This window comes from Fopius arisanus, unplaced genomic scaffold (genome assembly GCF_000806365.1).
Source record: "Fopius arisanus strain USDA-PBARC FA_bdor unplaced genomic scaffold, ASM80636v1 scaffold00018, whole genome shotgun sequence".
Lineage (NCBI taxonomy): Eukaryota > Metazoa > Arthropoda > Insecta > Hymenoptera > Braconidae > Fopius > Fopius arisanus.
In genome coordinates, this window is record NW_011887757.1 from 691,228 (window position 1) to 719,130 (window position 27,903).

Consider the following 27,903-nt stretch of genomic DNA (forward strand, 5'->3'; position numbering starts at 1 on the left):
AATGTAATAAATTTTTTATTACTCAGGTTTGAATGCAGGTTTCAAACAGCAGAAGACAAATTAATTGACTTTTTTTCTATGTCATGCTTTTTTATTTCATAAATTATATTAATGTTTTTGGGATGTGATTGAAACTATAATTTAAACAATTTACATGCACTATCAGCAACGATAATTTATTATTATATCTTTTTAACTGCGTTAAACAAAATGATTAAGGGATTTTATCAATGTTTTTTTTTTATCCATAAAGGGTTCTTTAGGTCTCGCCTAAATAACAGTTTCGTAATTGCTTTGATATTAATTCCTCTGCACGCATCAATCCACTTTTTCTTCGTGGATTTTTGGAAATGATAAATTAATATTTCAGCGAAAAGTAAAAGGGTGGCTAGTGAGTAGCCAATTACGAGGATGGCAAGGAGTTGATGGACTAGACGAGACCCTGATTGTTTACCACCTGAGGATGGGTCATTGAAGGTTTTCTTGGTCCTTGACTGTCCCTTGTTAATGAACCATTTTTGTAGCAGACCTCCTTCATTACACCTGTCAATAATTTCATTCATTTTTTTTTTAGCGGGTAATCCGTGACGAAAAACGAAGGCTTCCTCAAAGGTACGACTCGTTGGCTCCAGAAATCTCAGTTGGCTTTGGCCATTTTTCATCTGCGTCTTATAATACTGGGCCTCTGCTCTGGACATAATGCAGCAAACATTGCGATGCAAAAGAGCCATTCGCGGACAGTCAAAGGTATGCGCTGATTTCACTGCTTTCTTCTTCAATTTCTGAAAAACTGGATCCTCACCATCGAATAGTTTAAGGTTTGATTGATCTCGAAACATCGGGATTAAGCCTGATTGATCGATTTCTTCCCAGGTGTCATATATAGTTTCGAACTGATTGTCGACGACAAGATCTGTTAGCAGAGCGAAGATGTTGCTGGTGTTGATGAATCCAAGTAGCACGACAAACCAGAACAAGACCCTTTCCGGACCTTTCCAGGGTTGATTGGGTATTCCGATTGACAGTATCAGTCGCAGAATGTTGCACAGCTGCCAAATTCTGTCATCGAACTTCAGGACGATCACTGCACACCAAATTATTATAATGGTAGCTGGCAGGAGACAAATCTCAAGCCACTTGTTGTCTGTTTCTTTGTTATATTTTTTTCCGTACATCTTTGGTATCAAAAGGCCGAATCGACTGATCAAAATCACCCGCGATCTCACAGATTCTTCTAGCAAAGAGTTTGCTGTCAGATCTGAATGGAGTACATCATTCACCAACACATTATCTAAATAACGAACCGATAAATGGGAGGATATGTCGATCCCACGAGTTCTCGATTTTCTTACGAAACTATCAAAGGCAGCAGCGGGATCTTGCCAGTATTTCCTCAAATGCAGTCTGCGGAGAATGAAAGGAGTGAAGTTGAGCTGTTCAGCCATTGTGTGCAGCAGAATGATATTCGGCCCCGAGATCTTCCTCGCGTGTTCGGTTTTATCCCAGGAGACGAAGGCAAATGGAGGACGATGGACAACAGCTACTGTCAGAGGATGTCTGTGCATGTTCTTTGCGAAATTTGGGAAGAACTCCAGTCGCGATGAGAATTCTTGGTGGTAGGATTGATTGATGAAAGGATTGAACAGGTGGATGATCACTTGGTTCCAACTGTTGTCGTCACTTCCATCAACTTTCCTGACAATCTCTGCTGGCACTCCATCAAATCTTTTGATATCTGTTCCTTGCCGAAGTTCAACGATCATCACATTTGAGATTGACTCATTCCACGCGTGGAGCAGAAGATCTTCTATTTCTCCATTCAAATCTGATGATGTTCTCAAGATGATCAGAAGATAATTGAAAGAAAAGTCGACTAATTCATTGGCTGCATGCATCACTTGATGTATCTGCTCGCTGTCTCCGAAATATTCAGTGTAAAATATGAAGAGGAGAGAAGTTGATAGTTTTGATATGTCGCCGAGGTCCGGAACTTTCAACTCAATATTTTCATCTTCAATTTCAAATGTGACGCTCGGCACGGAACCCGTGATCTTTTCAAATAATTCATCCTTCAGGGTATCTGAGTGTCGTGTCTTATTGTTATGGATAATTAAAGCCGTGTTTATACGACGGGAATCGTGTAGATTCGCGCTCAAACTCTCAAACCAGTGGATTTCTGCGTGACTTTTGATACTATCCAAGAGAATTCTGATGGAGATCAAGAGAAAAGTCTTTCTAATGTTCATGATTGATTTATTTGCAGTAAAATTTCCCCGAAGTGGTTGTCAATTACCGTCTAGGATACATTCATGGAGCAGATATCAACTAGAGGAACCAAAAACGCATGTATCAAAAAAAATCCATAAAAAGCGTCGCTTATTTGCTAAAAAATTCCATTTGTTTGTTCTTCGCACCAATTCTATTAGACACTCGAGTGAAAATATTCAGTAAATTTTTCAGCTCTTTCTGGTAAAACTTTATGGAATTTTTCCATTTGGAAATGCTTACCTGATTTATTTTTCTCTGAGTCTTTGTGTCACAACAAAACTTTTCGTAATGAACACCAGAACGTGAGCATTGAGGTGTTATCCATCTGTCATCAATGTGTCATCAATCTAGGATTCAAAATACTCATCAATCAGAATATTCGAAAATTTGGTGAACACATTGTAACGATACGTAGCTAGTATTTTTATTCAAAGAACACTTGTCACTAGTATGAGTTGAATAAATTATTAGGATTAGGCATTTGACTAACCCCACTTCCTAATCCCTCGCAATTCATTCCCAATTCATCCCCCATTCCTATGTTCAAAGATATTTATATGAAGCATTGATGTCTCTATTAATTAATGAAGTCATTAATGTTCGTCTGTAATGTTCTAATTTAATTTCGATGGAAAGTGTTTGCTAAATTTCTCATTCGTCTTGAAAATTCAAAAAAATTCAATATTCAAGACAAATGTTTCCACTTAATATCGTCGAATAAGGGAAAATATTATTTTTTTATCATATTTGCGAAATTGTCCGTCAATTGCTGAATAAAAAAAGAATCAACATTGAGGGTTTATGGAACGACAGAAAATGTAATTGATATTTCTCTTTTATTATGATTCTACATTTTACAACTAAAATTAAGATTTTTTAAATTCAATGGATATCTTATTTGATATTATTATATTGTATATTTTATTATTTTCATTTAACTCTATCGAACAACACAATTCACAGGTTCCTGTTCAAATATTTTTCTGACCAACAAAATGTTATTAATTACTTTCCTCTTGGTTTCAATAGATTTTTTTTTCGGAAAATTTTGAAAATGATGAATGATTATCTCACTGAAAAGTAAAAGTGTAGCTATTGAGTAGCCAATTACGAGAATGGTAATGAGTTGGTGAACAAAAGAAGATGATGACTGTTGACTACCAGAGAATGGGTCATTGCAAATTTTCTTGTTCCCTGATGATTCTTTCTCGGTCATGAACCATTTTTGCAGCAAGCCTCCTTCAGCACACCTCGCAATAATTTTATTAATTTCTTTTTTGCCGGGTAATCCATGACGAAGAACGAAGGCTTCATCGAAGGTACGACGCGTTGGTTCAACAAATCTCAGTTGGCTCTGACCATTTTTTATCCGCTTCTTATAATACTCTGCTTCCGTTCTCGACGTAACGCAGCAAACATTGCGATGCAAAAGAGCCATTTCCGAACAGTGAAAAATATCCCCGAATGCCCTTGCCTTGTCTCGCAATCTCCGGCAAGCCGCATCCTCATCTTCGAATAGTTTCAGATCTGATGGATTTCGAAACATCGGGATTAAGCCTGATTGCTCGATTTGTTCCCAGGTGTCATATATAGTTTCGAACTGATCGTCGACGACAAGATCGGTTATCAGAGCGAAGATGTTGCTGGAGTTGATGAATCCAAGCATCACGACAAACCAGAACAAGAGCCTTTCCCGACCTTTCCAGGGTTGGTTCGGTATTCCGATTGACAGTATCAGTCGCAAAATGTTACTTAACTGCCAAATTTTATCATCGAACTTCAGAACGATCACTGCACACCAGATGATCATAATGATGGACGGCAGGAAACAAATCTCGAGGATCTTGTTACGTTTTTTTTTGTCATTGCCATGCATCTTTGGCATCAAAAGGCCAAATCGTTTTTTCAAGACAACCGGCGATCGCACGGATTCCTCAAGCACGGAGTTTCGGGTCAAATTTGTCATCATTGCATTCTTCAACAACGAGTTTTCTAAATAACGAACTGATAAATGCGCAGATATGTCTATTCCACGTGTTCTCGATCTTCTCACAAAACTGTCAAAGGCAGCAACGATATCTTGCTTCCAGAATCTGCTCAGATACAGTCTTGGGAGGATGTCAGGAGTGAAGTTGAGCTGTTTAGCCATTGTCTGCATCAGAACGATATTCGGCCCGGAGATCTTCTTTGCGTATTTGTTTTTACCCCAGGAGACGAAAGCAAATGGAGGACGATTGACAACAGCTACTCGCAGAGGATATCCGTGCATGTTCTTTGCAAAATTTGGGAAGAACTCCAGTCGCGATGAGAATTCTTGGTGGTAGGATTGATTGATGAAAGGATTGAACAGGTGGATGATCACTTGGTTCCAACTGTTGTCGTCACTTCCATCAACTTTCCTGATAATCTCTGCTGGCACTCCATCAAATCTTTTGATATCTGTTCCTTGCCGAAGTTCAACGATCATCACATTTGAGATTGACTCATTCCACGCGTGGAGCAGTAGATCTTCTATTTCTCCATTCAAATCTGATGATGTCCTCAAGATGATCAGAAGATAATTGAAAGAAAAGTCGACTAATTCATTGGCTGCATGCATCACTTGATGTATCTGCTCGCTGTCTCCGAAATATTCAGTGTAAAATATGAAGAGGAGAGAAGTGGATAGTTTTGATATGTCGCCGAGGTCCGGAACTTTCAACTCAATATTTTCATCTTCAATTTCAAATGTGACGCTCGGCACGGAACCCGTGATCTTTTCAAATAATTCGTCCTTCAGGGCGTCTGAGTGTCTTGTCTTATTGTTATGGATAATTAAAGCCGTGTTTATACGACGGGAATCGTGTAGATTCGCAGTCAAACTATCCAACCAGTGGACTTCTTCGTGACTTTTAACACTCTCCAACAGAATTCCGATGGAAATCACGAGAAAAATCTTCTCAATGATCATGACCAATTAATTTGGAGTGGAATTCTATTAAAACCGTTGCCAATTGCCGTCTAGGAAGGGCTAGGATGGCGAAGCGAATTTAAGCTAGAGAAAACAAACATGCAAATGTGAGAAAAAAATCAATAAAAAATAAAAGTGGATTCAATGGATTTTTTATTCTTGTTCGAATTTTTCTTTTGAATTTTTTTGCTGATCCGATTTGAAATCATATTCAATTGATCGGGAAATTCAAAGGTCGAATTGAAATTATTTTTTAATCACATTATGGACTTTCTAATAAATTACAAATAAATAAAATTAATAAAATAAATAAATAAATCAAAGATAAATTAGAAATTTCGTTTGATAAAAAAATTTTTACCGTTTGTCTTTTTCCTTGTGTCGTTGTAGCACGGCAAAACTTGCCATAATAGCCATCAGAATTTGAACTGTGAAATATTGTTGGCCCAGTCTCAAAGTCAAAACACGAATCAATCACGCAAATTTGAAAATTTGATGAACACGTTATAACGACTCATAATTATTATTTTTACTTAAAAAAACAAATGTCACCAGTACGAGCTGAATAAATCATAACGATTCCTCACTTCACACGCACCAGTTCTAACTCCCACATAATTAATTCATAACTCATCGTCCGGTTTTATATTCAAAGAATATATTTGAATATCTCAATTTATTCATGCAGTGATTAAAAATTAATACCACGCGAAATTCTCTGGCTCAAAATTTTCATTAACTATTCGCTATAATTTTTAATATTTTATATTTTAAATATTTTTGAGAAGGACCTATCAACGAAAAATTGAATATCAAAGCCGAAAAGGGTGCGCACGTGACTGATAAAATAGATATGAATATTTAGTATATCATGTTTTATGATTGATAATAGAAATTCGTAAAAAAGTACGCGTCATTGGTGTGAGGTGAATATATTATTTTCCCTGATGAAATTTCGGCACAAAATCCTCGCACCTAATATATATTTCAAGAGTTCAGTAATTCCTCATAATTACCCATCAACTCAGAGAGCTTTTAGTATTAAATCTTTTATTTTCCATTTAGTCTTTTCTATGTGCATTAAAAAATCCCCGGAAATGGAGGGAATCCCCCACTCATTCTGAATGAGTTACCCTTTGAGCAATATTTCTTCGCAGTTCCCTGTAATCATCAGCAGATGGCAATATTAGGTTATTAATACACAACATTTCGGAATTCCAGTGTTCACAGGGATATGAATGTACAACAATATATAACAATAATCATTCGGTCCATCCTAATATTTTTTTTAACCTATCGACGAAACAATGAACAGTTGAACGAACTCTAGTGACAACAATTGTAAAGTATCTCTAACCTCAATTACATTCCACCAGTTGAGGATACAGATGATCTGAGTTGAACGAGAATGTTAATATTTGTGGAAAAAGATTGTTGAAATATTAAAAATACTGCAGATATGGACGTCGTCCCAGGAACAGCATCTCTTCTTGATGAGTTGGACAGTACGTTTTATCCATTTTTTAATTAATAAATTGTTTAATTTATAATCTAAATTATTACAAGATAAATACAAAACATACAATTTCTGGGCAAAGGCTATTTTGTTTATTACAGCAATTTTTGCAACAACTTTTTTATCTCAACTCCTAAAAAGGTTACAACTAAAATTTCGCCATCCAAATAGTTTTTGTAATTAATATTTTTCATTTCAATTATATTCTCAATGAGTGGTGAAAATATGGAGATGAAAATTTAGCTGTAAAAATTGTTGAATGATATTTTTCTTCTCAGAAAAATTGATGGTTCTACTCAGAGATGGACGAACATTGATTGGATACTTGAGGAGTGTAGATCAATTTGCTAATCTCGTTTTACACAGAACAATCGAGAGAATTCACGTGGGAAAGGAGTATGGAGATATACCCAGGGGTGTTTTTATTGTCAGAGGAGAAAATGTCGTATTGCTAGGTGAAATCGTAAGTTTTTATCTATAAAATTCCCCTCTAAGTTTTTTATTTCCGTTCAAATTTCCTTTCTATCCACCAATAAACAATTAAAAAAAATTGTCCTTTGAAGTAAAATTTCTGGGAATATGAACGAGGTCTTTAGCGAATTTTAATCGCAATCTTTCCTGAAATGCAATTATAAAATAGGAATGAAGATGAGAGTTTTCATTGATGAATTAAAAATTTCAGGATAGGGATAGGGAAAAGGATCTTCCACTCTCAGAAGTGTCAGTAGACGATATCCTTGATGCTCAGAGGAGAGAGCAGGAATCAAAACAAGATCGAAATCGTCTGCAGAGTAAGGCCCTGAAGGAGAGAGGACTGTCCTACATCCCAGATCTTGGGCATGACGACATGTTCTGACCCACAGCTGTGATCACTGGAGCTCATTCATATGCCACTAATTTTCATAACGCAAAGTGATTCTGATATTTTTCAAAACAATTATACAGTAATAAACAAGAGTAAATAATTGATAATCGCATCCCATCATAATTTTCTCAATTATCGAAATCGAAATTACAGGAGAGAGTGAACAAAAAAATGGAAATGCAAGTGCTTATTTCAGCTGTTCAAAGCCGTCACTTACTCAGGCTACGCCATAAATTCGTCGACTGATTCAACGGAAATTTCAGTGAGTGTTTACGGATTGTGCGAATAAGAATTCAATATCAGTGTTTGCGAAATGAAAAATGCTGAAATAAACCGGATCGATCCATCCGGAAGCCAATCATGATAAGATACTGCAAATAAATCAATAAAAAATCCTAGAACTTCACGTTTTAATCTCCATTTTTAAGCATTCCTCAAAAGCCATCATTATCATGAAAATTATCCATTTTTTTCTCTTAGTGCACACATTTAAGTTAGACATCACAGGATAATCATCATCATCATCATCAATCAACATAGAAAAATATTTATTGTTAGAAAGTCATGATTATTCATAATAAATTGCTTCGGTTTCGATTAGACATTGAGGCTAACGTAAAAAAAAAATGGAAAACACGATAATAATCAGAACGACGTCTCCTGGAAGGTGTCCTTCAATTTCCCTGAATTCAGGGTAGATTCACTGAGTTGTTTCTGCATGGCAGATTGGTGTCTCTTGTCATCCCTCTGGATGCTCGCCCTGACCGACCTCTTGGAATCATTACGCTGTAAACTTGTCCCACGTTTTCTCGCTGCTGTTCTGTTTTCCTCCTCGAATTTATCACCTGAATTATTCGCACTATTTCCACTGCTCGAGGCTATCCCAGAGGTGTCAGATCCTGGATTATTTCCATCGAGGCAGCGAAGTAAACTGTCAGACAGGCCTTCTTCATCCAGAATATTCACATCAGATGCTGACTGCTCGAAATCTCCAGTACGAGACGAGAAGCTCAGATCCACGGGACTTGCAGTCAAAACACTCCTGGACAGCAGATATTCTCGGAATGTACTAGTGATGGACATTGTGCTCTTCTGATTGATCTGATCATCATCGATTGATGCCACTAGCTTTCGTCCACGATATGGGGGACGCTGGTAGTTCTCTTTGTTGTCATTGTGATAGATCTCCAGGTGGGAATCTGTCCGCGATGTGCCCTCCGAGCTCGATACGTAGCTGTGATCATCAATATCGATGTCCATGATTTGGAGATTTTGGGAGGCTTCACCGTCCAGTGCTGCCAGATTGCACAGATTTGAGCCTGAGATCATCATCACGGGTTTCCTGGATCGCGGAGTCATCATTGTCTCCTGCAGAATCATTTAAGAATGTTTGAAATCAAATTATCATCGATTTTTCGATGGAATTGCGAACTCTTGAGGACACGTGTCAAATCATACAAGGAGCTTTATTAATTGAAGAGGACGAGACAATTCTAAATATCAATCGTGAAGGACATGAGGATCAATAGTCATAAACGGTGAACATAAACATTGGAAGATGCAGTAATTATTGTTAACAATGTAATACGAACGACCATTATTTCAACAATATGACACAAAATTTATAATAAATTGTATTGCAATTGAAATCATGCATACCTGCATAGCCCTTGGCATTTTGGTGGTGCTTTGAGTGATAGGACTCATGCTCTTATCATTTTTCTTAATGGGGGTGACCACACATCCCTCACCATTCGTCAAATTGCGTCTGAGAACATCAGCAGGTGTTGAAGTATGAGCTGATAATCCATTCCAAAATTTATACTTAACAACAGGTGACGGATGCTTAGATCCTTGACCCTTTCCCCCCGACGGCGTCTTAACTTCTGATTTTTTCGGAGTGAAAACCAACTCGATTTTGGGTCTCTGTAGTGTCGAGACGGATGAATTACCAGCTGATTGTCGAGTTTTATCGTCGAAATGGTGGGAGTGTATGTCGCAGGGCTCAGAATTGTATCGACGCACCTGTCGGTCCTCAGCAATTATTTGAGTGTCTGAATGCCCCACTGCTCTCCCATTTTCGCTGATAGTCATCAGGCTTTTTGATGCTTTGATGGGAGTCTCTACCCTCTCGTTCGATCCCTTGTCACTCTCAATATCAGGAGCTTCTCGTATATTCACAAAATTCTTCCACGTCATCTTCAAGGCTTTGATACTGCTCTTAGGTGTATGCAGACTGCCTGTGCTACTGCTCATGTGTTTTGAGTGCATCAGGTTATCAGTCTCGATAGTGAAACTGTCGGAGCTCAGCTCATCGTCTGATTTGCTGAATAATGTCTTCGAGGGCAATCCCAACTCTTTGTGAGTCTACACGGACATGCGAGATCAATTGATTAGTCACGTTCCCGTGCAAATTGGTTTAGTTATTATTGGTGAGGATCGATACATGTAAGCGGTTATTTCCGAGGACAATCTAATGCATGTGATAGCATATTCTATTTTATTTTTACTAATATCGAATTTTCACGTGATTTTCTACATTAGTCTGTATTCTTCAATGAAATAATTAATACTGTTTTGTTTAAAAATTTTTTAAATCAATTAAATCGTTAATTTTTTCTTGATTTGAAAGAAAAGTGAATGATTTGCATCGATTTCACAATTCTTTAATCTATACTTCACGTTTTGAAATTTAGTTAAATCAGCAACACACGAATTCGCCGAACCCAACAATACATTAGATTTCTCTTTCGTTACGATTTTCTGCAGATGTACTTTCGATTGTTAGACGTTTCAGCAAGAAATAGGCAATTGAAAAGCAGCAGTACAGCGAGCCAAAACTGAAAATAATTATAATTATACTTACAGAGGCCACAATATTCTCTTCACTACTCGATTTGTTCATGGTGCACCCAATATTTATATCGATTAACTTCTTGTTCCCAAGTAATTTTTTCTGGAATATGTGTTTTTTTATGGAGTCTCCTAAGCTCTTCGTTCGCACTTGCTTCACGTGCCTTGGAGTTCCCTGACCATTTTCCTTATTGAACTGCTTCACCAGGCGTCGCTTTTTCGCAGACTCTGGCATTGCCTGGATGTGGGCGTAGAGTTGGGCAAGTGCTGCTTGTGTATCTTCTGTTGAATTGGCTTTGGCTGTCAACTTGTGATCTACAAAGCTGAAGACTGTGTGAGCTGTGCCAGTTGCGTCTGAGATGGACTCATTCAGCTGAAATAAAATAAAAACAAAAACTCTTTACTGTTGATGTCTCTCTTTAGATTCAGGAAAACTCACATCATTTTTGTTTGGACTCAACAATTTTCTCTCCTGGTCCACCCAATAAGCCCTGATATCAGTGGCCAATTTCGTTGGAATTTCAAACAACTCGTTCCCCTTACGAATCATAAATGCCACCAATCCTGATAAATTCTGGGAATTAACGTGCAGTGCTTCTGGGGACAATTTTCTTGGACACATAAGGTGGGGTGTGAAGAGTGTAGCCAATGTATCACAATTCATTTTGTTGCTGCTCTCAAAACTTGCTGTTTTATGAAGAAGTGTCAGCAGGTGTTTCAAGAGAATTCGATTAGGTGGGGGAAGAAGTAGCAAGAGTAATTGCAGAGATACGAGAAGTCGTGACTCATTGGAGCTTGAATCTGTACTGCATAATTCGGCAATTTGACAGTGCGCAGGATAATGGAGCTCTGTTAGCAGAGGCTCTGGCAGTTCGGCCAAAAAATTTTTCAGCACTGAGGCACAATCGTGAACACTGTAGGGCCCATCCTCTAAGTCTATTGGGTGCCCCTGGTACAGAGCCATTTTGAGGTCCTGCTGGCGAGTCAGTTTTCCTGTTCTTCGGAAAATTCCCTCTTGGGCGATACCTAAATAAATTATTTTATTGTAACATTATTGAAAAAACAACTTTCTCTACAAAATTTAAATGATAATCACGTGAGATAGAGTGAATGCTATTAAATATTAAATGCCAAGTCTATTCGGTTGAGTTACAAAATTGAAATTGTGGGAATAATGTGTTAACAATTTTATGGGATAATGGAGAGAAATACTAGAAATTTCATCATGGGTCAACACTTGGATGACCAATGGTAATTCGCGGGAATGAAATTCAATGATTTATTCAATTTATGGTGCATTGTATTCCTTACATTGTTCTTTAGACAGATATTCCATGAGCTGTTTAACTTGATTTATGCCCTCGTTGGTGAGAGCAGTACTTTCACCCTTCTGCTGTAAATTCATCAATGATTTTGGCTTTTTGGAGAAACTTAGAAGTCCCCATTTTTTATCCTTCGTTTTTTCTGTTATTGGATCATTGCTTTATGAAAAAAAAACAATATTAAATCACTCCCACTCATCAAAAAATAAGCGTGGGATAATGAATTGAAATTATCGAAGAAATAAGTACTTCATCTCTTAGTTCAATCAATTATTAATAAAAATAATCGGTGGAGTGGTTTCCACAACACAATTTGATATCCAAATAGAGAAATGCAAATTAATCGCCGTTCGATTGAATTTATTTGTTTATGATTTGTCGAGTTTTTCTTGTTCAAAACACTGATATTTTTCTATTTTTAATTGGATATTCTGAACGGAAGTCATTCGTGTTCTTGGCGTGAACCGCTGAATTTCGAAAAGTTTTTTGATAATTAAAAATATAATTGAAACAGCTAGACCTTCTCCATTTTGATCTGTTCTTCAGGGCAGTATTTTGGAGCGCGACTAATTTGCATTTACAAAGCTAGGCTGCCTGCACTAATATATTTTATTTCCCACTGCCATTACGATTTTATAAGCGCCTCTCATCTTATAGCCTTTAGGTCTCTTCTACGATCTTCTCCGTCCACGGACAGTATTTTTATTTTATCGAAAATCTATGAATCTCTAAGTACAAATAATAACAATTGTACAGACTTACTCCTCAGTTGTAATGTCCAATTCAAAGGACAGGTGCATTTTAACGAGCGTTAAAAATTGCTCAGGATTGACTTTACGCATTCTGGAGGCCAATTTACCGTCCACTCCATCATTAAAGTCCTCCATAACGGCAGAAGAATATCACTGATTAATTAAAAATGCAAAACCTCATTTCAAATATCACGTCCACATGTGTGTGTAACCAAGCTCTGCATGACGGTTATGTTCCCATTGAAAAGAAACATGTGAAGTACTTCAAATCACAGCTGATTCATGACTACGCGAGGTCTTCAATGCGAGGTCTCGATTAATATCGATATTTTGGTCATGATTTGTGTCAAAAAAATTAATTTTTTCAGATCTAAATTCAATTATTTATGTATTGGCTTCGCTGCTTGGCGCAGCTGACATTCAGAATCACTGGAACAACTGTTTATCACGTGATCGAGTATCTGTCACATGATTGGTCGATACCAGCGCCATCTTGATGCACTTGGGCAAAGTTTTGAACAGACGATTTACCGGTTTTTCTCGCCTGATTTTATTATTCCCTTGAGACGTACGGGTGGGTCCAGGTTGTCCAGGTTTTCCGAAAATTTCGTGATGGTTTTTCAATTTTTATCGAAGCTTTTGACGTTTTAGTTTCATTTTAAATTCTTGTAATTTGTTATCGTCAGTTTTTACTTCTAATTTCAATTTACGTTGGTTCTGTCAACTTTTCAGATGGCAATAGGGCGTGATTGATGAAAGATTACGAGAGAAAATTTATTAATTGATTGAAAATTTAATTCTGACGTTAAATGACTCATTTTTTAATAATTGGTTGCGGACGAAAGATATCACCTCTAGTCTGCAACCAATAATTTAAAAAAATCATTCAATTAATAGTATTGATTATTTATTGAACCGTGAAGGATTATTAAACAATGAAAAAAATCATTTGTTTCTTAACTGACAATTTTCTACTGAATCTGATAATAATTACATAATTTTCAATTTTAACAAAAATTTTAGACTTTATTTGTTGTACATTTTTTTATTTCATCTCTTTATCCAATATAAAATTGGATATTATAGCTTTGTTCATTATTATTAGTTTATTCAGAAAACAGTGATACGAAAGTTTTCCCGAAGAAAACAAAAATTCGCCGAAAAAATTTCCTACTTGAACGGTACATATTCTTGGGTAACTATTAAACTTGGTACATCATCGAAAATACAAGCCTAATCGAAATATCCATCGGTTAACTTTTGAAGCTGATGTGCATGATTGATTGAATCTCAATGAATTTTGACGATAATTTACTGCAATTCATTTGGTCCATTACTGTCTGGTCAAGTTGTACTCAATTACCAAATGATGAATGATTCAATATTCGAATTTGAACGCCTTCCATTTGCGGTTGTCACAAACTTCAGTGAATGAATCACTGACATTACAGCAATGAGACTATACAATTCTCTTCATTAAATGTCATTAAAAAATCACTTAAATATCAATCGATGCAAATGAATGATGAATATCAATGATGAAAATTAACTGAAAATATCTCCTAGTTTTTTCCACTATATTTCAAAAATTGAAAATATAAAATCGTCTCATCCACATTTCTCTGGCGGATCCTCAAGATAAAAATCCATAATCGCGCAATAATCGAGTATTGAACGAGAATTGATAAATTCAAGTCGAAACCAACTAGAAAAATCCCCAGCTCTCTGATGAGTCCATAAAACTGGAAACCAAGTTTTCACGAATTCAAATTCTGAAAAAAAAAAAGTTATTCCCACGATTTCCCGACGTGGAATAGACCCCAATCCCATTTAAATTTCCATCAAAACTTCGACTTTCCAGATTGATCGATATAAAAAATTCCTCTAATTCCTTTCCCCCAGAGTGGAAAAAATATCCAAGAGCAAAAACCCCAGCGACTTCTCAAAACTAATCAAACCCCTAATCACCCAAAATGATTGAATGAAAAACCGGCAGTAATCACGATAATCAATCGTCAATAATCCATTGAATTCATCTACCGTCAATCATACGTCGATTCAGCATTAACTGCTCCAATTTTACCCCAGTGTACGTTTACCCGAACGATCAATATGTAGGTCGAGGTGGACGTAGACACAGTAAAACGTATGCCAGCAAAAAGTACAAGTGCAAAAAGAAAGAAAAAAATTGAGGAAAAAAAAACGAATAAAAGAGACATAGGTGGACACCGAATACATTAGTGGCACGGTACCGATGACCCTGTCTCTCACATCCCACCCCCTCTCCCCATATTTCCTCAGAACGCAGATACATATATGTATGTTAATCCAACACTGACTTGAGCAGCGGTTCGTATTGTCGACGGTTTTATATAGGCGCGTGTGCTCGTCAGCCTTCGGGCTCTTATCATGACGATTACGCAACGGTTTAGTGCGACCAAGTCGTGTCTCGCGTACGTAAGTCTCTCGTAGTCGATCCGTAGTTAGAGACCGGGAAGAAAACCCAATTATTCATCGTGAAATCGGTAAAAGGAGTAACGAGAAAAAAAATAAATAAAATCGTCAAAAGCGATCATTCATCGATCAGTCATCGGCGAGTCAGAAGTTCTAGCCAAAAATTTGCACTGCAACCGCGAAAAAGCGCGCGAGCGCGTAAAAAAGATAAGGAAAAAAAAAAAAAAAACGTTTGCCAAATAATTTCTTCAGCGAATTAGAGGAAAACGCGTGGGTTTGTCGGTGGATGGCGCAAGTTGAGTTGTATACCCCGGGGTTGTTGAAGAGCTTTGGGGCGCGTGCGTGGTGCAAGTGGATGAGAACTGTGGGGTTCCACCAACGGCGACGGCGCACCAATTTCTAGACGGAGTAACCAACGGTACAGACCAAGAAATCCATCAGAACCGGGGGGTTAACGTTAACAGCAGGGAACGACGGAGGATAAGTTGTGCGCACCGGTCTACGTGGAGACACACACAGGCCGGTACGGGCCAGCGCATCAAAAGTGTTCAAAATTATTTTCAAAAATTCACCACCAAAAATCCAAAAAGTACCACGCGTTGACCCCGTCGTTTTATTATTTTCCCCAATACATGTTGAAATAACGGATAAAATTCACCAGCTATCCGTGGTGTACTGCGTCGCTCCAGTTATTTTATTTTTCCTTTTTTTTTTATTTCAACAATTCCATCGTACCGTCGATTGCGGGAACCACTGACACCCAGCTCGGGCTTTTTTTTTATTGTTGATAAAAAAAAGAAAAAAGGGGAAAACCGGTGGGTGTTTTTACCAAGAGGAAATAAAACTGACTGCACACTGTGGGGAGGGGCCTATCGCATTGCGATACGTGGATTTTCAAGGCACGAGGAGATGATTTACTCTGGGCCTTTGAGTTGTTGAGAATAAGGGTGAAAATTGGTGGTAACAAGGAGTTGGTGTCGCGATTCAGGCAGACGGAAGTGATTGGTGGTATTACGTATTCACCGGTGGCATTGCAATTCGTAATATCATTGATTTGTGAATTATATAAATGTGCAACGTGTAGGCACGCTGTTTATGAAAATAATACCGACAAATCGATGATAAATGATGGACCTGGTGGTTGATTCGTGGCTTTTTTATCAGCGTTAACACAACGCGTGTGTGTGCAACGAGTGCAACGTTTTTGACGCGAGTGACGTAGGATAAATAGAGGATATTGTGTACTGGTGGTGTGTCGTTGGAATACTCTTCCGTGTTTTAAGCGATTGATTGTACCGTTTGGGTCAGTCGGTTGATTGGGTGTATCATTGATTGGGGGATGGGGGGGGTTTAATTGGTGTTTGATATTTAGTTTTCATAGGGTGTTCAATTCTTTGAAAAATGTCAGTGAGTATTTTGTCCAGAGTGCATCACACTTGGTGCAATATTTGTCAAGTGAGATATCATTAGTTATCAAATGTTTTTTCTACGAGTTGACAAAGTCTGTGAGCTACAGACAACTGGAATAAACACGTAAAAGAGTCGAGGGTAGTGCAGAAAGACGGAGTTGTCTTCCGTGTTTTCGTGTCTTGATGAACGTGACGATCGATAGGGCGCTCGCGTGCTCTGGTTGTGGACATTGACGACGTTTTCTAAGGTCGACGTTGAAGTATCGTGCATTCACTTGTTTATCACCCCTGGATGACAAATAAATGATCGAGGTATAAGTCCACTGAGAGATATCCGGTGATAGGTGATTTGTAAGCTCCTGGTGATCTGAATTGTCTGGGGCTTGTTATATGGGTGACTTTGTTGGTGGCAGTTTATTTTCGACAAGCAGATTGACAACGTGCGCGTCATCAGTCTCAAGCACATCACTGCTGAATAGTCAGATAGCAGCGATGCAGGACGATTTGTTGATTGAGAAGCAGAGCACAGCTAAACCAGCGCCACTGTCACCAGGTGGCCTGGATTCAGTTGTGACGTCTGGTCAGGACAAGCCGAAGGACACTGAGTCAGAGAGTATTGCAATAGCCAGATCAACGCCGTCATCGATGGACAAGGATATGACGACGTGTGGTACAACATCGAGTCTTCAGGGCTTCACGGATCCTGTGCGTGTGCCATCGCTTTGGGCAGCTGTACCAGAGGACAGTGGACTACATGCATTACCTGTTAATGGCTCAATAGCCACGTTTCAGAATTTTCCAGCTGGTGGTCCAGCTGGACTGTTCGCTGGCTCTGGTGCAAGACGTGCTATAACAGCTAGTCACAATTTTCAACACGGTGGTAATACCGCAGGTGTTCGGCATGGGCTTCAGGTTGGACAGCAAAATGTGTCGCAGCAGTCGCAGGGACCGAATCAGCAGACACAACAGCAACCAACTAATCATCCCGGTGTTTATCTTCAGGGTAAGGGTTATGCAACATGGTCTGGTGGTCCACAGGCACCTCAGCAATGGGGCAGTGCACCTCAGGCTGCTGCAAGCCCTGCTTTATCACCCTGGAGCCGGGGGAGATCGGTACCAAATCTACCGCCACTCCATTCATCGCTTCATGCTGCTGCTGCAGTCGCTGCTGCTGCTGGATTACAAGGAAGAAAACCAAGTCCAACATTTCCTGGTCATCCCGGACCCAATCAGCCACATCCTTCTAACATCAGTCCCATCAAGTTTCGTCGCAGCACTTCTTATCCGGGCAAGGGGAATCTCTATCCACCGCAGCCTACACCAACTTTTGAAGTAACAGCAGCTGAGGAACGAGATTTGCTGCAGCTGTCACCGTATCAGCAGGTAAGCTATTGATATCATAATGTCATTTACGTAATTACTGAGTCATGGACAAACAACGCTTGTTTGGTCAAGAGCCTAGTCTAAATGGAATGGCTTGAGCAAAATTTTTATTCTCCATCCCAGGCATTCTCAGCATGCATGAGGATGAGCTCGGTACTTATGCAACGTATTTCCACAGCGTTGATTTAATTTTAGAAATGAAGCTTCGTATTTACCATTTGACACATCCGTCGTTTTGGTGTCATTGCACCAGTAAGTAACGGAAAAAGAAGTCCAATGAAAATTGTGAAGGAAGTGGATTAATTCCTAGGATTAAGCTGTGACTTCGAAGTAGTTCATACCTAGTCAGATGTTGGGACGAAATTGTAGAAAGATGAGGGAGAGGAGCATTGAAAGTTCTTCGGTACAGCGTCTTCCGTCTTCGGATTCTGACCCAATTCCCTTATCTATACCGCCTTCTATCCTTCTCTGTTGGACCGCACTGTATTATAATCTTCAGATGTCGATGTGTGTGTGTCTAGTAGAAGTTTAAGCTCAGCTATTTTGGCCGGGATACGAAAATAGGCCTTGCATACCAACCGAACGAAATGGCAAGAGTGTATTGCCGTTGCGATGATCTTTATACCCATTGGACTTTTTATTTTTCTGTCTGTCCTTCGGTGATTTACTCTTTTTTCTTTAATTATCCTGCACGAGTATTTATCGATCCAATCTTGGAAACCCTTCGCCAATGCATTACGGCAGAAGAAACATGAAAAAGAGGGTGAGGGCTCTGTTCGTTTTATCAATATCGCTGAACAATTAGACCAGCGCACATGCATAAACGCAGTTCTTATCGGAGACCCGCACTCCTCCCTTTGATTAACCTTGTGCACACTTACCCTCCGGCAATCTAAGGGTCTCTGTGTAATTAAGTGAAGTCTTTCTCTTCTATCTCATGTTTTTGTCCGGTGGAAATCGTCAAATAAGGGTAACGGAGATTTTGTAATTAATCGAGTTCCATTTTTGGATTTCCCGGATTATCTTATCTAGCAATTGTATGCAATTGTATGCAATTATATGCAATTATATCAAGTCCATGAACAATTTGAGATTTTGAAAATTTTAGGGGTAGAATCAGAATTTCGGGGAAATTCAGATAAAAAATAAGGAGTACTGTGAAAAAATTCCACGACAGTTTATTATAATTTTCCTCAACCGTTCGCGAGGTGGAAGAGATAATTTTTTATTGAATATTTATCTCGGTGCTGTTTATAGTACAACAATGGCGAATGGTTGCGTTCACCCAGCGAGTGAAGAACTCCGACGAACAATAATTTTGATTTCTGGTGCCGGTTACCGGTGAAAATTCATTAAATCTCGGCAGTAAAAATAAAAATTGTGGAAAAAAAAAATGTGGTATCGATCCTTGAGACTCGTCCAAGAATAGCCTAGAACGAAAATAGGCCGAGACCGCAGTGTTCTGGTGCATTCTGCAGTGCGGCTCAGCATGAGCATCCCTTTGTAAACATCCATTGTCCATCTCAATTTTATTGTGAAGGTTAACAACGAGAGCAACAAAAATAAGGGTAATGAGAGAAATGGAGGAGTAAAACGGGTTGTCCCTGGGGTAATCGGTCTGGGAGTTATGTCGTTGTGTATAAGTGGAGGTTGCGTGACACGTTGACGATACGAGGGTCGAAAAAGATTCAGATGATCCCCCAGAATTCGAGTGAAATATATATTCGGTTAATGTTACGAGTCTTTCTTCCTTTTTGGGGTCATTGCACCCAATTAAATCGTCGATTTTAATTAAATACACGCTGAAGAATAGAAATGTAAATTACGGGTCAAAAAGTATTTTATGACTGAAGCGTAAACTATCAAGGGTTATTCATTATGATTTTTGATAATTAATTGATGAATTTGTGATAATTGATGTCTTATATTTTCCATTAGGATGGACGAAACCTACTGCGCACTCCGTGCGTCGAATTTGAATTTGGCGGTTCGAGTTGACCAATGAGGAATGAGTCCTACGCGTTTCGAGATATTTCGACTCGGGCGAACTTCATTTTTGTGTTTCTACTTTCAGAATAAGGGAAATTTTTTAAGTCAGAAAAATTAACTTTTTGATGCTAATGTTTCCAATGAAGTAGCTTTCCACGACTTTTGAGGTTAGTTTCCTCTAAACAGATTACGGCAGGTTTTCAGATAAGTTAACCACGATTAGCAGCCATATTTCAGTGCGGGTTAAATGTTCCCATTGGCTGCAATTCAGGGTGAGTTTTCCCATGAATTACTCGTGGCTAACGCGTGGTTAGAGTTAAAGTTATGGTCCCTGATTGGCTCGTCGCAGTGGGAGGTTTAACTCAACTTTAACCATGCGGTTAACTTACCGAAAAACTGTTCTTAATCCGAAGTTAACTTCAACTTAACCGAGTGTTAGCCATGATTAAACTAACCAGAAAATCGGCCCTCCCACTCCCACCACTAATTCCCCAAAATCTAACCTAAAAAGTCATTAAAGGTAATTTCATCCCACGTTCCGACGTCAGTAATTTTACCATCTGATTCTCAAAAGATAACGTTATCAGTGCAGATGAGTTTCTCAAAAATAAATTAAAAAAAAAAATTTAATAGAATTTTTTTAAAAATAAAAATATTTAAAAAATAGAAATTTTTTTTTAATAAAAGTATTTAAAAAATAGAAAAAATAGAGAAAAAAAAATAAATAAATCAAATAAATCAAATATCTGTAAAACTTTGAGGCGTTGTTAGACCGAAAATTACGGAATGGCATCTGGGACTTCAACGAAGCCGATCTTCGTCGGGAAATTCAGGCGAGAAAAGTTGGAGAATAAAATAATAAAATTTTATATGCTGTGCAGGGGAAAGTTTTCCTCGCGTGCATAATATCGTCGCGAGTTTTACTCGGCGTCGGGACGCGTCTGCGTCCCTTGATCCATTTTGGGAGCGGTTGCCATGAGGATATTTTATTCCCTGATTGGCACGCAGTCGGAAAAAAATATATTTCATTCAAAAATTGATACCTTCTCTGAAGAATATGAAAATGATAATATATTTTTGCCGCGGAAACATGACCGTAGGCAATTATGCAAATATTTGAACTTCCGAATTTATTACCCGAAATACTAAATCATAAAAACAATGTTGACTAAATTATGAATAATATGGACTGCCCTTAAAAATAACCGCATTCTTAATTTTCAATATTTTTCCCCATTTAAATAATGATAAACACATAAATTAAATATTTAACAATTACTCGATTGATAGACTGTCAATGGATTTTCCAAAAATATAATAAACATTCGACAATCTCAATTGTTAATGCACCAATTGAAATAAAAACACGTTTACATGACCCCACAATTAATTAATTAATTAGTCGATGGATTGGATAAGATCTCCGTAAATTTAATTTTACAGGGAATATAAGAAATATATTATTTATATTTTTTTGTGAGTGTGAAGAAAATTGGTTGAACGTTGAAAACCCATGGGCGATTTTTATGGCGTAACTAGGGCTCAAAATTCGTTCACTTTTGTCGTTTATGGAGGAAAAAAATCGTAAAGTTTTATGTGTCGCACACCTTTTATAGCGTCACGACCTCTAGTTCGTGTCGGGAAAATGTCGCCCTCGATGCATAGCGAATATCCTCCATATTGAGTTCAATTAATCGAGAGACAATACCTCTTTTTAATGCAGCTTGTAAATAAATTTCGTCATTTTATACCGCATTTCATTACACCGATAATTGATTGATTACTTGATGGGGTTTTCCGAGCTCTCACTTTCGCTCCAAACCAATCCTTCATAAAAAATAAGAAATTCAATAAATAATTTCACAAAACAAATTATGGTTATGAATTTCGAAAGTTAATACTCAACATTCGCTTACAGAAGAAATTTAATATTATTTTTCAATTGCTTTAGTTGTTTTTATTTTTTCCTTTCGATTTTACTGATTTCAATAATTAATAAAATTGCTTCAATAAATATTAATTGTGAAATTTTAAAATCCAATAATTACTATAAATTTTGAAATCGAACGCAAGTCGACGGAAAAACCCAACGGAAAAGTTCGCGGGAAATTCTAATGTTTCCTGAAATTTCCGTAAAATTCCGGACATTTTTTCATCAACTGGGAATGTTTCAACAATTTTTGTACATTCATTAAAAAATACCAGCTTATTCTGGAAAAAAATGGCGGCTCATTCACAGGCACAATTATTCGCACTTGAATTCCTCCAATGGTTTCAGTTCCAACTAACGAATTTTCACGTACATTCTTACCTCTCGCACCGGCGTCACATAATTATTTCTCGTCTCATTGTTACCATTGGAGCAATATAACACTGGGCTCTCACACAAGAACATTTTCCACATTTCCGGAGGCAGTTCACAACATCACATCCACTTTTATATTCCTCCCTTACGCCCAGCGCATTTTTACCGTACATTCGCTGCAGCGTCTCAAGAGTTTCCTTCGGCATTTATTTTTTTTTTTTCTGTTTTATTTCGTACTCCTGTGTAATTCTGATGTCTCCCATTCTTCAGTGCATACTGCAAGTCACTGGGCAAGACAACTCCAATTCTCGACTTCATCTATTATTTTTAGAAATCAATTTTTATTTGAATGAACAGAAAAATATGAGAAATTATTAATATTACGTAATAATTCTTGTAGTTAATGAAAATTTAGTGAATGTTTGAGATTTTTCTCTTCTATTTTCATAGAAATTCACGTTAAATCATTTTCGTTTAAGGATTTCTCTCCGTGAAAAATTGAATCGAATTGTGAATTTTAGAAGGAATTCTTGGATTTAGGAGATAATTCCGTAGTTTTTGGTCCCAGTTTTCCAATATTTTATCTCTGTTAATCTTTCGGAATGTGTTATTGAACCTGTGATAAATTTAACCAGATTGCCAGATTATCAGGCACGCCCTAGGTATGTGTTTTGTCGTTTCTCTCAACTAGAATCTCAATACGCACATGTGATCGCTTCTCCAATTTTCAGAATGATTGTGTGTCATCCAGATAACTAAAGGAATGCGTCATTTTTCATGGATTTACGTTCAATCTGGAGACGTAAAAAGAAATCAATCGCGAAGGACGAAAACTTTTATTTTGCATTTCTGTCCTTCAGTCAATGAAATGATTTGAATTAATTATTATTGTTTTAAATTTTCCATAACAGAAATTAATCAAATAATTAATTATCAATTATAATTATAGGTTAATCAATCATTAATTATTGTTTTTACTTTTTATTTAGAAATTTATTTATTAAAAAAAAAATATTTTTTTATTTTCATTTTTTTTATTTTTTCATTCTATTTATTTTGTCTTCATATAATTTTCATTAGATTTATAAAAATGTTGATTTATCGCCTGTTATCACTTGACTCTGACAAAAAAATTAGCGATCACTGAGAAATATCCCATTTTTTATTTAAAAAATTATGAATTCCCGAAATTTGTAACAATTTCGGGGCTCTCGACTTGTACTCGACTTCATGTATAATTCTCATCGATTCATTGCGCGATTCCCTTCTTAAAATGAATATTCAAATTTCTTCATTCATCCGAAATCTGAATGCCTATTGAACCAGAGAATGAACAATAATAAATCATGACACCCAATCGTAGCTATCCACTTTGCATTCCTCATCAAGTCACTCCAATTTCAGCCCTCATCTCCATTTTTACCATTAAAAATAAATGACCAACATTGTAATTCTCATAATAATTATTAATAGAAATTCGCAAAATTTTTAATAACCAGTGCAAAATAAAATTAACCCAGAAGGATTTTTAATAATTCTTCATTCAACTCCAGAGATGACAGAATGAAATATTAAACTTTGAAATTATATTTGGAGAATATCTACTTGAAATGAAAAATATAACGTCTGTTTGCCTACACTAATTATATTTTGATAAGATAAAAAGATATTATCCATTTGATTTCCGTAATTAATCTTTGAATATATAAAAAACATATGTCATGTTTTCTTGGAAACAAAAAAAACTTTCTGTAATTAGCTCATTACTTTTATGATGGTCATCGGTCTTAAATTCAATTTAGAATCCCCAACTCGACATTAAAACAAAAAATGTAATTAATGTCACGGGTGTCGATGCGATTATCAGATTTACAATTAAATCAGATTAATCCAGAACTAACGTGCACCCGGTCCGATGTAATTCGGTGGTCATTAGCCGCTGTGAATGACTCAACCCCACATCCACAAACATAGAATCATTAACCATGAGCCGAATGGACAGAAATGTTTGAGCCAAAGTGAAACGCATTATGCGTAACGAGACACGCGAGTTTTACTCCTGTCCCATTTTGAATTTACCGCGGGGGACGAACTCTAATCAAATTTCCGACACATGACTGGGGTGGAAATTTTGTCAGGCATCTCACAAGGTCTTTGTAAAACTGCCTAGATTGGATTGGAAGGCCCTCATAGGGCTCTAAGGTCCAGATCAGGACTGAAACGCAATGGGCTCAGGTCATCTGGCCCACATTATCAGGTCTATTTTTTTTTAAACTAGGCGCGTTTAAATATGGCATGTGATGTTATCATTTGACATCTAGTCTAGAATCTAAATATTCAAAGAATCTTAAATATTTAAAAAATTAACCACAATTTATGTTTTTTTATTTAATTAAATTCAATTGATAAATACAATTTTTTTTTATTATTCTAGATAAATCATTATTTTATTGAAATTATATATTATATTATAGGTTACACGCTTTTTTTTTAAGAGGATAACAAATCGGGGAAAATTTATTTCCCTCTCGGAAAAAAATTCAAACCAAAATTAATATTTTTTTTTTTACTGGCAGAGGAGTGGGACTCAGAACTCTCGAGTTTTCTCGAAAATTTTCACTATTGGAAAATTTGATGCAGTGAATCGGGAAAATTCACTTGCCACTTGAGTGAGAGGATCTGAAGGTCGTGGTCAAATTTGAAGGTCAAACATTAACGTCTTAATATAAAGGTCATTGATTCTATTTTTCATATTTCATAAACATAATAAAAATAGAATTTGACAATCGGGGAGAGGTCAGTCACCTTTCGCTTCGGCTCATGAAAAATTGAACTGAAAGTCTACAGAGCGCTCCAAAAATTCATCGCGTTTTAACATAGTTGGGAGAAGGTTTTCCATGTACAAATTTTATGATTCAATATAGACTGTCTAGCAGCAATATTGAAGTATGAGTATCCAACAACTTCACCACTCACACGGCCTCATGCGTTTCGAGCGACTCGACATTCTGATCCGCTCAGAATGTCCCCGGATAATATTTCGCATCAAATATGCAGAATGGGATGAAACAATTCAAATTTTACTGAGGCCACTCATCCTGAGACACATTTTGTGTTCTGACATGAAGGTCATGAAATATTGTGAGGATTTCTTCGTGAAATTAATCCGTCATTTTCAAGATGTATACTAATTCTGATTAGAATTCACAGAATCAATAAAAAATTGTAATACCACTAGAGATAATTATTATTATTTTAAATTTTCCATAACAGAAAATAATCAAATTAATTATTAATTATAATTCTAGGTTAGTCAATCATTAATTAATGTTTTTACTTTTTATTTAGAATTTTATTTATAAAAAAAAAATTTTTATTTTTAAAATTTTTTTATTCTATTTATTTTGTCTCCATATAATTTTAAAAAAACGCGCGCTACGCGCAAGTATTGTTTATTTTTGTGGTGCTACTACATGAGTTTCTATTTCGTTTTTCAACGATAGATATATAAGAATCGGAATTCAATTTTTTTTTAAATAAAATAAATATATATAAATAATAATAATAATATATATAATAATATATATCTATGGATATATATATACATGTATATATATCGAATAAACCGGCTTCAAAAAACGTTACATTGAATTTTTTTTAAAGGGATTCAAATATTGTTAAAGGATGTTTAAAAGTATTTGAATGTCCTAGTGATGTGAGTGGAAAGATTTCTCAGTCGGGGGCGTGGGCGTGGAAACAAGTAATTTTTTTAGCGTGCACTTCAGTAATTAAGCACATGGGATTGTGTGTTGGTATTAACTTGTGTATAATGAGGTGAGCGATATTTATACGCGGTTTCCTCATTACCACAGGCAAGGGAATTTTACGTGCGTCCCCATAACACTTGATGAAGATCTTGAAACAGAATATTTCTTTTACGAATTACATGAAATTTGATCTTGCGACAATGTGACATATGACAAAGGGATAAACCATTCTGTCGGATCTTCATATTTATTTTCTGATTTATGCGAGAATTTCGCGAGGGCAGAGTGCAAAAAATATTTACACGGAAACTAATTACCATTATTCATTTCAGTTTACGTATTGAAGCTTTTACGCAAATGGATTTTATTCTGAAATAAAAAGGGGAGAGGAACAATTTTGGAGAATATAGGAGATAGGAGATATCTGGGAGAGGAAGAATAGATCATCTCAGGTTAGGGTTGAAATATCCCTTTCGTGGAGTAATTTAATCCGAGAAAGCAAGAAATCACCCCCAAATTTCAGCTATTTTCCACTCCTCTCATCGACAAAAGTTCAAACATCCCAGCGAAGGGGTGGAATGGCCTCAGCTGGGATTAATTTACCCCCTCGTTCTTCGTAAAATCGATTTAAAACTTTTTCCAACAGCTTCTTGAAGCTAATATACGATCACAGCAACAATAAAAAAACTAGGACTCATAAAAATTAAAGTGAGAAAAATCCGCCACCTCAATATTAATTTATACATTACCCAAATCTGGTAGGCAGCCATCAGTGATTTTTAAAGATTCAAAAATGATGGTCAATACTTCAAGAAGACTCCAAACAACTCAACTGGCTAGAGCATCAATTTGAAAATCTGAAATGAGACAAAAAAAAATGATGGAACTGGTCATTCTTGATATGTGCTAATAATTTTTACAGGTGTTTAAAATTATTGTAAATAACGTAATACCTCTGCTGACGTATAAAGTGCAGAGGGTGTTGGTTTACCCCCTTTGGAATGTAGGTCACAAATGAAGCCCTCCCGGGTGCAGAACCGCGCGCGCACACCGTAAAGACAGGAACCAGAAGTGCTCCCTCTCACTCGTACCAAAATGGAGTGGTTCGATTATTTCCCTGGAAATGTTGAAATGAGGGCAGTCCGCAAAATGACAAATACACAAGTGAAAAATATATGTAGTCTTTCGTCATTCGTATACAACATGGCAACGTGGCGTTTAAGAAAAGTCGATACTGAATTAAGTGCGCCCTGAGGTTGCCGCGTGGTCTGGTCGCACGGCGTGTTGCAGCGTAGAACTTGTGTAGAAACCAACGGCTTTTGCCTGGGGTCACCCACTATCGATTTGTGACGTTGCAACTCCAGTATTTACACCAGACTACATAACCAATCTTTTTTTTTCTCCGATACTCCGCCCATCCGCGAGTTGCATGTAAATCCCATTGCCAACATAATACCGAATTCGTTTTATTTAGGTGCATTTTCAGGTATTGATACCTTTGATAATTAATTTTTTTATTTTTTCAAATCTCTATCTCGAGGTGTCTTTGGAGATAATTTGACTTTTAATTCAGTTTTCAGGCATTTGATGAGGCTTTTTGTTACTTTTATGGTGCTACTACATGAGTTTCCTTTTCATTTTTCAAGGATAGATATATAAGAATCGGAATTCAAACATTCAGATTCAGACTCTGAGCTAGAATCAGAGAGATTGTAAAATGAAAAGGTCCAAAGGACGAGAGAAAAAACAACCAATTTTAGAATAGAAATAAAATAAATATTTATATATAAATATACATAATACATATATATTATATTATATATATATCATATATATATATACATATATATCGAATAAACTGGCTTCAAAAAACGTTACATTGAATTTTTTTTTAAGGGAGAAATTGCGCATTTGGAGGTAATTGCATTGTTATAATTGAATTATTCTGTGCAATTATTGACTTCCCATATAAAAATCGCAGATTAATCTCATGACGACTGAATGAAGGACGTCTCGTATAGAATTCCTGTAAAAACGTTGAAATGAAAAATAAACAAAGTTTTCAGGGGA

At 36.8% G+C, this 27,903-nt stretch overlaps 3 protein-coding genes across 5 annotated transcripts in view; 2 read left to right on the forward strand and 1 right to left on the reverse strand.

Moving 5' to 3' along the window:
- The first annotated feature begins 6,404 nt into the window (after positions 1–6,404).
- On the forward strand, positions 6,405–7,997 carry LSm1 (U6 snRNA-associated Sm-like protein LSm1). 3 transcript variants are annotated; one of them, XR_891949.1, is made up of 4 exons: positions 6,405–6,723; positions 7,013–7,197; positions 7,417–7,646; positions 7,753–7,997. XR_891949.1 is itself a non-coding variant. In XM_011300532.1 (3 exons), the coding sequence occupies exons 1-3, from the start codon at positions 6,678–6,680 to the stop codon at positions 7,588–7,590; spliced, it is 405 nt and encodes a 134-aa protein (XP_011298834.1). In that variant the 5' UTR covers positions 6,406–6,677; the 3' UTR covers positions 7,591–7,997. The 3 variants fall into 3 exon arrangements, 1 of the variants encoding a protein (XP_011298834.1); XR_891948.1 differs by having other exon boundaries at positions 6,406–6,723; positions 7,417–7,678; XM_011300532.1 differs by having other exon boundaries at positions 6,406–6,723; positions 7,417–7,997.
- A 133-nt stretch (positions 7,998–8,130) lies between these two features.
- Positions 8,131–12,950, reverse strand: RhoGAP54D (Rho GTPase activating protein at 54D). The gene is made up of 6 exons (XM_011300533.1): positions 12,537–12,950; positions 11,764–11,933; positions 10,892–11,478; positions 10,466–10,825; positions 9,259–9,966; positions 8,131–8,967 (listed from the first exon to the last, which is right to left on the reverse strand). Exons 1-6 carry the CDS (start codon positions 12,659–12,661, stop codon positions 8,245–8,247), a joined length of 2,673 nt encoding a protein of 890 aa, XP_011298835.1. The 5' UTR covers positions 12,662–12,950; the 3' UTR covers positions 8,131–8,244.
- Positions 12,951–15,442: 2,492 nt separating this feature from the next.
- orb2 overlaps positions 15,443–27,903 on the forward strand; it is a 110,730-nt gene continuing 98,269 nt past the window's right edge. Inside the window, exon 1 of the mRNA XM_011300534.1 lies at positions 15,443–17,772. Within this exon, the coding sequence (XP_011298836.1) occupies positions 16,780–17,772 (993 nt within the window). The 5' untranslated portion in view covers positions 15,443–16,779. The remainder of the gene's footprint in view (positions 17,773–27,903) is intronic.